A 12,054-nucleotide genomic window follows, 5' to 3' on the forward strand; every position below is an offset into this window, starting at 1 on the left:
GGAGTCTCACAGTCTCTCCTGCCCGGGCTGGCTTTGAACCGCGATCCTCAGATCTCAGCCTCCTGAGTAGCTAGGATTACAGGCGTGAGCCACCAACGCCCGGCTTAAATCAACTTTTAATACATCTCATGAAACAGTGTGCTTATTAACAGGAAGTAACACCAAAGGTTGAAAGACTGCTGGTTTCAATTCTTGCTTAAAATTACACGAAATTTCTTTCCAAAATTGTTAATATAGCTGAATTGTTTAATATCTACCATAACTTGCAATTTTTTTTTGGTCGGTGGTGGGGCTCGAACTCTGGGCCTGAGCACTGTCCCTCAGCTCTTCAGCTCAAGGCAAGCACTCTACCACTTGAGCCACACCACTTTGGGTTTTCTGGTGGTTTATTGGAGCTAAGAGTTTCATGGACTTTCCTGCCCGGGCTGGCTCTGAACCACAATCCTCAGATCTTGAGTAGCTAGCCTCTTGAGTAGCTAGGATTACAGGCATGAGCCACTGTGACGGTTTAACTTGCAAATTTTTACACTGACATAATGTTCAAAGCACTTTCAGTTTATAATAGCATTATTAAAGAATCTTTTCTGTGTATATATTCTGGTCCTAGGCACTATTCCTGAGCTTTTCTTGCTCCAGGTTCTCTTACCACTTGAGTCACAACTTTAATTCTGCCTTACTGGTGGTTAATTGAAATTAAGTCTCATCAGATTTTCTGCCAGGGCTGGCTTTGAGCACTAATCCTCAGCTCTCAGACTCCTGAGTAGCAAGGATTATTGGCATGAGCCCCCAACAGCAATCTTAAAATACAAATGTGGGATGAGTATATTATAAGAAACTCATTAAGGAGTTTCATAAGGACATGATTTTTACCCTTAACTAATTATACACTAATAATTTTAGTGTTAATGACATGCTATCTACTATTCAAAATCTTTGTAACTCAAAAAAATAATAATTTTAGTGTTTACTAGTAATTTACTGTTCACTTTAAATGTTATATATACTTAGTAGGTATTTTAAAGAGTTCATACCTTTAAGCTTTGTTTCAATCAATTCAGTGCTTTTAATTAAGTGCAATTAACTAAAATATTTAAATTGGATTAACAGGAAAAAAGGCTAGAATCCTGGGTAAAACAAATATTTTACCCACTGTGTATTTTACCCATTATGTATTTCTACAATCCTCTAGGTTTCAATGCTAATATCATTTACTCTTAGTATTTTTATCTAGCCACTGAAAATTAAAATTTCACACTTAAAGCAAATGTCTCAAGCTAAATTGTCAACTGAACATCCGCAAATTATAATTACATACTAGGGACTTCTGTAGCGGCCTCGGAATCTGCGATCTCGACTTCTTGAGCGGCTTCGTCTCCTTTCTTTGCTTCTACTGCGCTTCCTTTCTCGGCTTTTGCTCTTTTTCCTTTCTCTATCTCTACTTCGCTTACGTTCCTTACTTTTGCTTCTCTTGCGTTCATGACTACGACTTCTGCTCTTGCTTTTTTTCCTCCTGAGAAGAAAAGAATTGCCATTACTTTCCTGGCTTAAAAACAGAAATGTACTTCCTTTTATGGTCAGAATGTTTACTATACTTTTGTAAATTTGTTTTTCTAATTTTCCCATCACACAATAGTATATGATCATACTCAAAATTTTAAAAAAAGAAATTCTTAGGAATCATAAAGAAGACCACAACTCTTGAGTAGTCAGTGGAGGAATTGAGAGACAGTATTTTATGAGGAGGAACTATAATTTCTTCCTTTCCTTTCGCTTTGTTTCAACAGTAGACTAAAGAGTCTGGATTTACTACAAAAGCACTTTAACATAAGCCATGCACCAACCAGCCCTCCACAGCCCAGTCAGCTACTGCTTGAAGAAAGTATTTCAAAACGTTGATTTTTGTCGATTTCTCCCATCCATGTACTAACTTGACCTGACCCTGCTAAGCTCATGAGATAAGAGATCAGGCACATTCAGGGTGATATGGCTGTGTACAGGAGGTGGATTTCTAAGAATAACTGTTCTAAGCCAACCTGGACAGTAAAGTCCCCCAAGTAATCACCAAAAAGCCTGAAATAAAGCTGTAGCAAATGGTCTTTTTTGAGAGAGCCTTAAGCAAAAGGCTAAAGAACCACATCCAAATGGAGTTCAAACTATAGCATTAAAGAAAAAAAAAACCATACATTTAAAAGATCATCATTAGCTAGGAGCTGGTTCCTACTACCATTTACAGGACAACATTCTACCCTTCCAAGGACCACATAAGCATTAACATTCCAGTTATGTGAAAATTACAAATATTAACAAAGGATACTAGAACTCATGCATTAAATGCATTTTTACATTCCCATATTTTTAATCTGACCACTTATAACACTTTCAATTTATGACTACACCAGAAAATGGGAGTATGTCACTTTTAAGCCACTTTATACACAAGCCTATGGGGTAAAAGACAATGATCCAATGACATTCATAAATCCTTATAAAATCTCAAACTCTGAAAGGTTAAAAAAAAGCCAGTTATATGTTTATTCTATTATGCTTCACAGTTTTCCACCACTCATTTCATAAGCAATTGGTACCTGTGTATCACCCAAATTAGAGGTGCCTTCAGATATTTCATAAATTTAAAGACATTTCAAAATAGATTTATTCCACTAAAATATCAATTTGTATTGGTTTAAAGTTTGAACATTTTAATAATGCTGTATCATTATTTGGAAACTTAATTATTTAGTCCTTATCAAAGCAGTTAGCACAGAGCTATGATGTTTGCCTCAGAGAACCTGTGAACAGGTCATCTTTAAGAGTGCATTGAAAATAGAAAATGAAGACACCCACCTTCTGGAATCTTGAAACCCACACTCCAATCACAAGGAGATGTAGAGCTTTCCAAGGAGGCAGAAACTTTGTCTAAAATTTCAAGATAATCCACCTGACTGTCAGAAATATATATGCTAGTAGTAGCACATGACAGAAAATAAGGCTACACTCATTATATAGTAGTCAAAGCAATGCCAATGCTTAGAATGGAAACCACTAACATGTCAACTTTTTTTGTCTCAAAAACCAAACAGTCTATTAGACTAAAGAATTTTGTGAAATGACCGTTAAGTCCTATATACAATCAATTCAAATTAGGGAGTAGGTAAAAAGTAATTCCATCCCCCACAAGAAAAAAAGGCAAATACGGTTTTTGCTCTCCTCAATAATGTCCCATAGCTTGCTATAGAGGCAGTTATCTCCCTGTTTACCTTTAACATGTCCTGTAACTTATTCTATCAAAAACTTCAAAATATTAGCTACTTTTTATCTTGAAGTCTTCCTAGTACTTTTTGTAAACAAATCCACATCCACATCTGAAGGCAACCCCAGACAGGTAAAAAGACAACATACAAAGACATTTAGGAAATATAATCTTCTATAAAAGCCCAGACCCAAAAAATACTAAGAGCGTAAGAAGAAAATATGATATTCCCTGTGACAAATTTCAGTTTCAAAGAACATTTATCAACTAAAGAAATAATCAAAATCCATACTAATAGTCAAATCCTGTTACAACTTAAATGGGACTTTCTTTCCAAAGTCTTTAGTGGCAGTGGAATTTTGTACTGAACATCATTGAAGTAAATGGTCCACTGGGCTGAGCCTTTGGAATTTTTGGTTATATGGCCTCTGCTGTAAAGGTGTTTTGCTATAACTGGATTTGACCTCTTCCATGTAAGAAGTTCTAAATTTTAAATGCAAAGTATTCTGGAAAATAAGAAAAAAATAGAAAAGTCATTTATTCCAAAATTTATATATAGTCCACACCACAGTAGCCAATATATTTCAACTATGTAATTTTACTTTCCTTTTCGATTTATTCTCTAAAAAGGTTAACAAAAAAGGCAGGTTAGGCTTTGCCAAAGTGGTTATGCTAATAAATGCAACCATTAGGGCAACACCTCAGATAAAGCACTAATAGCATTATTAGGAGGTCTTGCCAAACCAAGATATGCTAGACACAAAATGAAAACTCAGGTATATATAGTTGGCTTCACAAAACTGAAACCTATTTAATTTTAATAATTAGCACCTTTTACTACTTACTTCTTCTGGATAATGAAGTGTATGTGTTCATTAAAACATTTATACAGTTACCCAACTCAAATTCTCAAAATGTATATCTTTTTTTTTAATGTACATCTTCTTAATTCCAACATTCAGTGGCTCTTAAAACAAAATTTTAAGCTGACCACCAGCTGCTCTTGCCTGTAATCCTAACTACTCAGGAGGCTGAGGCGTGAGGATTCAAGTTCAAAACCAACCCAGACACACAAATTTGAGACCTATCTCCAGTTAACCAGCAAAAAGCCAGAAGTGGTGAAGCAAAAAGCTAATTTAGAGCTTTAAAACGTCCTGAGGTCAAGCCCCAGTAGGCACATGGGTATACATGTGCACATGTATACATACAAACCCACAGTGTTTTTAGGATGAAACTGGTAAAATACCTTCCTTTAAGACAATTTTCTGACAATTTATCCTAAAGACTAAAGCAAAAGGAGAACATTTTTCAGTTGTTTTACTTTTTTTCTACATGCCTGCTTTGAAAAAGTTCTTTCAGAAAAATACATCAAAGCTGTTGGTTGAACTATGAAGTTATATTTGACCTGCTATGATTAATGATTAAGAAGTCTGACAAAGCTAGGCACCGGTAGCTCACACCTATAATCCTAGTTACTGAGCAGGCTGTAATCTGAAAATTGTGGTTCAAAAGCCAGCTTGGGAAGCCAATCCCCAAGCTTCTTTATCTCCAATTAACTACAGAAAGATGGATGTGCAACTGTGGCTCAAGGAGTAGAGTAGTAGACTTGAGCACAAAAAATTCAGGGACAGTGCTGAAGCCCTTAGTTCAAGCCGGTGACCAGCACCAAAAAACAAATCTGACAAATTTTAATAAATTACTAAAGTGTTTAAAAATTCTTCCCTTCAACTGTATGGAAAACTAATTATTCCTGTATTATTCCCACAAAACATAGTTAAAAGCAAAGCGATTAATGCTCAATTTCCCTATAAAAAGTTTGTGACATTAGATGCAGGATAAAAAGATGTACAAAGTAGAAATTACATTAGTGGAATGACTGAAGTCAGAAAATTATATAATAGCTGGGCTTATGCCTATAATCCTAGCTACTCAAAAGTCGAGATCTGAGGATTGAGGTTATGAAGACAGCCCAGGCAGGAAAGTCCTTGACACTCTTATCTCCAATAAACTACTCATTTAAAAAAAAAAAAAAAACGACAGGGTGGGGTGGTGGCTCAAGTGGTAAGAGCCCTAGACTTGAACAAAAAGCAGCTTAGGGAGTTCAAGCCCCAGGACTGGCAAAAAATAAAAAATAAAATGATAGAGACTGGGAAGGTGGCTTAGTGGCAGAGTGCTTGCCTATCATGCATGAAGCCCTGGTTTTGATTCCTCAGCACCACATACACACAAAAGCCAGAAGTGGCGCTGTGGTACAAGTGGTAGAGTGCTAGCCTCCAACAAAAGAAGCTCAGGGACAGTGCCCAGGCCCTGAGTTCAAGTCCCAGGACTGGCAAAATAACTAAAATGATCTAATAAATAAGGTCTGCATCCAAAATTTATCTTCAGCCTTTTGGCAGTTAAGGGACACTTTTTTAGTCACTAAGCCTGGTATCTAAAATAATTTTCATCAATTTATACATTAATCTTTCCAGAAATTTGATTATAAGATTACAAAATAAATATGTAAGGAAACTATTGAAACTAGATTAACATAAATAAACACTGAAACAATTTATCAGGTGCCTCAGACCAAAGCAATTGAAGACTAAACCCAACCTGATCCCCACATCCAATGATTAGGAAGTAACTATAAATAACTTCCACATAAGCTTGATCCGCCTGCCCCAACCTCCAGAGTCCTGGGATTTAAGGCACGTACCAGGATACTTACCTAAAATCATATCACTTTTTAGTTCATTAAAGAAATTATAAAAATAGCATAGGATACCATGAATAACACAAATCCAACTATTTTCCCAATTATTTATAAAACTATACCAACCTACTTAACAGTCTTAAGATAGTTGTTGTAAGGCACTCTAAGCTCTTAGGAGAAAAATAGCTATAATGAACCAAGTAAATGGCTACTTTGCCATTTTTGTTATGTACTAAGGTCATATTAAAAAAAAAAAAGCCAGTGAGAGGGTTGGAGATATGGCTCAGTTGGTAGAGCACTAGACCAATGAGCGAAAGTACCAGGTACCAAGTCCTGAGTCTTAGACAGACAGACAGACACACACACACACACACACACATAGTACTAGTCTAAATGCAAAATTCACAATGACAGGTTATTCAAAATAAAATATGCAATCATAATTTTCAAAACTCTAAGTCCCAGAGAGACAATGAAAGCCACACTAAGAAGTATTTAACTCAGGAGCCAGTGGCTCCTGTAATTCTAGCTGAGACAGTGTGTGAGACAGACTCTTTATCTCCAATTAACAACCAAAAAGGCTAGAAGTGGAGCTGTGGCCCAAACTGGTACAGCTCTAGCCTTGAGCAACACCTAGGCCTTAAGTTCAAAGTCCCAGAAACAATGCAAAAAAAAGTATGCTCTTGGAGCTGGGAAGGTGGCTCAGAGAATCAGAGAAGCAAGCCCTAGATTCACTTAGCCTCCAATCCTAGGACTAAAGCTGAAGCCATGTGCTGGGAAGGTGGCTCAGTGGTACAGTGCTTGCTTTGCATGCCTGAGGCCCTGGGTTCAATTCCTCAGCACCACATAAGCAGAAAAAGCGGGAAGTGGCCCTGTGGCTCAAGTGGTAGAACACTAGCCTTGAGTTGAAGAGCTCAGGGACAGTGTCCAGGCCCAGAGTTCAGGCCCCACAAACAACAGACAAAAAAAAAAAAAAAGTATGCTCTTGATACTACCAAAAGGGCCAATAAGCACCAAGGAGCAGAAATAATAATGCACAGCCCTGATGTCCTTTAGTGATTTAGAGAAACAATTTCTTTCCATGAACCGATTATCCTTTCTACTATAACTTCTTTCTCTTAAGTTCAGTTGGTATAGTTTTATTGATACATCACCAAATAACAAGTCAAAGTTATCCTTTTTTTTTTTTTTTTGGTTCCTGGGTGCTGTCCATGAGTTCTTTTGCTCAGGCTAGCACTCTACCACTTTGGGCCACAGCCTCACTTATGATTTTCTTGTAGTTAACTGGAGATAAGGATAAGGGTCTCACAAACTTTTTTGTTTTGGCTTCCAACCATGATCCTCAGATCTCAACATGGTTAAGCCACCAGCGCCCAGCCAAAGTTATCAAATTTAACAGATAAGTTTTTTTTTTTTTGGTTAGTGGGTTGTGGGGCTTGAACTCTGGGCCTGGGCACTGTCCCTCAGCTCTTTAGCTCAAGGCAAGGGCTCTACCACTTGAGCCACTGTGCTACTTTCGGTTTTCTAGTGGTTTATTGGAGAGAAGAGTCTCACGGACTTTCCTGCCCTGGCAGGCTTTAAAGCAGGATCCTCGTATCTCAGCCTCCTGAGTAGCTGGGATTACAGGCGCCTGGCTGAAAACAGATGAGCTTTAATTTAGGAACTCACTCTTAACCAAATTATGATGGTCTGCAGAAAGTATACAGAACATCCTTAAGCCTACATTCTGAAAAATCTAGGCAGGAAGTCCATACATAGATTTTTTTTTAATAACCTCAAGGAGTTTCTTCTCCCAAAAGGTAAAGAACAAATTTGTGTGTACACAAGCACATGTTCGAGTCCTAGGCCTTCAACTCAGGGCCTGTGCACCGTCCCAGAGCTTCTTTTGTTCAAGGCAAGCACTCTATCACTTGAGCCACAGCACTACTTCCTGTTTTATGATGGTTAATCAGAGATAAAGCGTCTGGCAGACTTTCCGGCCAAGGCCTCAATCCTCAGATCTCAGCCTCCTGAGTAGCTACCAGTGAGCCACCAGTTCCTGTCAAGAACAAAATTTCTCTAAGAAGTACTCTGGAAAGAACCTCAGAGCTTGGTATTTTAGGAACAAGAACACAATTTAGAATTTCAACCATATTAATTTCAATAATCCCACCCCCACCCCCAGCTTCTCCTTAAAACTTACTTTTTGCTACGTTCTTCATGGCCGTTAGCACTGCTCAACTTGTTCTCATCCTAAGCAGGGTTGATAGAAGAACATCATGAGGACGAAGTGGTAACATTTCAAGTTGTCAAAGGGTAAAGGGAATAGGAATAAGAAAATACAAAACAATTTTAAAACTAATTACTTATTTAGTTTAACATGGAAGGCTATAAAAAAATTTAGATGGTGTGTTTAACCACTTTGTTGCTTATAGTTAAGTCATCAAGATACAAAATAAAAATCTCCACATTAACATGTTAAATTTTACTTTCTTACATAGATTAGACAGATTATTCAGATTTTACAATATTGAAGTGGTTAAATATAATTTCTATAAAACATGAAGTCCTGGTTGAGTTTGATTCCATGTGCTATGGTCCCTTTCGTCAGTACCATGGCTCTATTTCTGCCTAAGCCCCAAGTGGCCATGCTAGCAGCCAGCCACTATCGATTTCCTGTGACCGATGCCATTCCTGAGATCTTCGCCCATTTCCGTTGGAGGGTTGGGACTGTAAGAGCTTGATGCCACCTCTGTCACACATCTCGCCCTGAAGCAAACAGGGATTCACACTGCTTTAGTAATGTTGACTCCCAAGAACCCAAGAAAGTCAATTAATAATCCACCAGTCCAGCCTAAACATTCCTACTTCCATACCTGTTTTACATGGAAGTACATCCACGTTAAACTAAGACAAGAAACATTAAAACAGAAAGTAGCTTTCTTCAAGAGTCTAAGCATTACAAAACTACATAAACTATTTTAAAGCTATCAGAATTCATCCAAAAGGTACCACATGGTCGTGCTATACACTCCAAAGCAAATGTATTATTTTTAAAAGGTTTAGTGCAAAGTTTATTTTAAAGTTTGATCACATCATCTATAGGAGCATAACTGCTAAATTACAAAGCTTACAATCTGTGACACCAGTGATAATGCATGCATACTGCTATTTTCACCACCAACTGGTGAAAGAATGAAAAGACAGTTTAACTGTGATACTGAAATGGGTCATAATGTATTCTTATCCAAAATAACTCCTTTGTAGTTTTTAGTGTGAAATACTATGACAGGACCTAATTAAAAACAAGACAATATGGAGAACAGTAAGTATATCAGTCATCACGTGACTCTAGGCTGTGATACTGCCTCTTTTGACTTTTTTTTTAAGTTTCTATCAGGGATCCAAGAATTTTAGTAATTATTAACTGAGAAGCAGATCACCACCTGCCTGTTTTACCTATCACCAGTCTTTTTAGTACATGTAAATTTTTAAATCTCACCCATTTCTTCTTGAAAGACTTATTAAAAGATTTACTTGCCATAGACTGGTATTCTTTGTTATTCTTGGACCCCTGCTGTTTTCCCAAACCACTACATTCACCTTTTTGCTATACCAAACTGGAGCTGGTAATTCTTAGTTGAGTCATTTTACCTAGGGGACCACGGTACAGCGATAAGTCACTCAATTACTACCTTATGATTGACAGTTCACACTGGAATCAAAGGTGAATTCATGGGAGTAGAGGTGAGATATCGTTAGGCAAGTCTACAAAGAGAGATAGATGGGCATTTATTCATCACGCTGAAGTGAAACTACTGCACAATATTATTACATCAATAGCATATATTTACTTTTGTAAGTTATACGTAATGCATCTCTGATAAGATAAATCAAGAGGGCTCCGGGGAGGTTAGTTTACATTTCAGCAGTAGTTTCGTGAATAATGCTAAATTAAGAAATAAACAGACCTCACCGACATGTTTTTTCTCACCTTCTTATAAGGAGCCTCAAGCATTGCTTCAATATCAATATCGTCTGCCATTTTCTCTAAACGCCTAGGGAAGAACAAGACAATCCTGTGAATTAATTTTCGATGATGCTCAATTTCTCTCACGGCCAACACATCTCAAAACTGGAAAAAAATCCTTCAGAAGACCTACCATGACTATAAAGGAGCACAACGCACTTGATCAGGCGTGGCTTATGTAAGCGAATCTGAACCGCCTCGTACATCAAACACACAAAAATAAAGGTTCTAACGTCCGCTTTTACTTTTAAAAGCCTGCGGTGAACACCCAAAACGTAATTTGAAGGGCAGGAGGTTGAAAGCGCTTTTTAAAAGCGCAAAATCCGCGCTGCCATTTTAGGGGCAAAGGGAAACTCCCTCTGTTGGGAGGGGTGGTGTACCAAGGTAGCGTTCGACAGGCGCCATGTTGGGAGGTCGAGGCCGACACAGGCCTCGAAGGGACAGGTCGTCATCACCTACCCGAGGCCGCTGAGATCCGTAGCAGCACTACCACCCAAGTATACACACATCTATGTATGCGTATAGACACATCGGTGGATGTAGGGACTCTTACCCTACCAGGGAAGGAGGGAGCGCGCACAGCGGCGGAGACGATTTCACGGGGCCCCTCCCCCACCAAAAACCGTCAAAATCCCTCTCCACACCGAGGCCCAGAGACGCTCCGCTACGTCCCGACCACCCGCGACACCACCGTACCTGTTCGGGCTTTCGCACGCCTGTGGTCGGTTCGGGAAAAAGTCTGCTGCTGTCGCTGCCGCCGCTGCCGCTCTGGCTACTCTTAAGCCCCTAGGCCGAGGCCGCGGAACCGCCCCACCCGAAAATCGGGCTCCGAAGGCGGCTAGGCCTGAGCGAATCTAAAAGAAACAATGGGATTAGAGGCGCCCGCGCGGACCAGCAGGACGGCGGCTTCGGCAGCTCAGAGTCCAACCCTGCGACAGCGTCGGCAAGCTCCCTGAAATGGCGGCCGCTGCTTCCCCGTACTCACAGTCACCAACACACATACACACAAACACCCGGGGTCTCCTAGAGCCTACAGCACGGGCTCTCGCGAGAAACCGCCCGGCGTTCCAAAATGGAGAGCACGAAGTATCGCGAGACTTAAGTACAAGGGGGAGGAGGGAGGAGGAGGGGGGAGGGGATGGAGGGACGCCCGGCGATCCTGGCCCAATCTCGCGCAACGATTGCGGCATGGACGTTCCATTTCCCCCCCGCCCCCTCCCGCCTTTGCCCCCGGGAGTCTCATTCTCTCTCGCCAACTAAGCGCCCAAATCTCGCGACACGGCTAAAGCTGTTGGTGCACTGTCAATCCTTCGGAGAACTCCTTGCTGAATGGGCCTCCGCCATCCCTAGTCCTGGCGCCTCCTCGCAGCCGTCTGAAAGGTCTTTCCTGCTCTGCCAGCCGCCCCTAACCTTCCATCTCCCACTCTGATGTCTGTTCAAGGTCGCCATGAGATGGCCTAGTGTGTTTGGCCGATGGATAAATCGGTCGTTCTCAGATGATACTCCAAAGGGAGCCTAGGAGAGATGCCGAGAAGAGACCCTACGGGGGTTAGGGGAAGATGTGGAAAGTAGGATGCAATTATGATTTCCCTGCCCCTCAATGCCTCTGAAGTAGGTGTGGCCTCCCCGGTCAAGCTTCAAAGCACGCGGAAACTGGAGAAAAGCAAAAAAATACTAAGTAGGTTTTGCTTCTCTCAGCCATAGAGGACTTCCTCTCTCTCAAATTAATCTAGAAAAAATACCAGAATTGCTGTTTTTTCAAAAGTGGCCCATTTTCATGTTAAATTGAAGTCTCACAGAATCCTCTCAGCCCAAGCACAGATTTTACCGCTTGTTTTTAGCTAATACTGTCACAAATAAAAGGAAACAGTTCACTGACATTTTTCCCCCTCCTCCATAAAAAAATTTAAGAACCATGTCTTTAAGCAAGTCACGAGATTAACAGCTTAATAATGGTGGCTTATAAAGGGTTAGAAATGAGACACTTGGTTGATGTAGTTGCTCCAACACTGTAACCTTCAACAAATGAAAGACAAAATCTTTAATTTCCTTCCACAAAAAAGGAATTCATTAGTTACAAGGCTAAATTTCTTTTCTTTT

At 39.8% G+C, this 12,054-nt stretch overlaps 1 protein-coding gene across 4 annotated transcripts in view; it reads right to left on the reverse strand.

Moving 5' to 3' along the window:
* Rbm39 (RNA binding motif protein 39) overlaps window positions 1–11,026 on the reverse strand; it is a 37,633-nt gene extending 26,607 nt beyond the window's left edge. For all 4 annotated transcript variants that reach the window (XM_013010822.1, XM_013010821.1, XM_013010824.1 and 1 more), the window contains exons 1-4: window positions 10,651–11,026; window positions 9,919–9,982; window positions 8,128–8,177; window positions 1,316–1,510 (exon numbers count right to left, since the gene is read on the reverse strand). In XM_013010822.1, coding sequence (XP_012866276.1) covers window positions 1,316–1,510; window positions 8,128–8,177; window positions 9,919–9,969 — 296 coding nt within the window. In that variant the 5' untranslated portion in view covers window positions 9,970–9,982; window positions 10,651–11,026. The remainder of the gene's footprint in view (window positions 1–1,315; window positions 1,511–8,127; window positions 8,178–9,918; window positions 9,983–10,650) is intronic.
* Window positions 11,027–12,054: the final 1,028 nt, after the last annotated feature.

This window comes from Dipodomys ordii, unplaced genomic scaffold (assembly GCF_000151885.1).
Source record: "Dipodomys ordii isolate 6190 unplaced genomic scaffold, Dord_2.0 Scaffold13, whole genome shotgun sequence".
NCBI lineage: Eukaryota > Metazoa > Chordata > Mammalia > Rodentia > Heteromyidae > Dipodomys > Dipodomys ordii.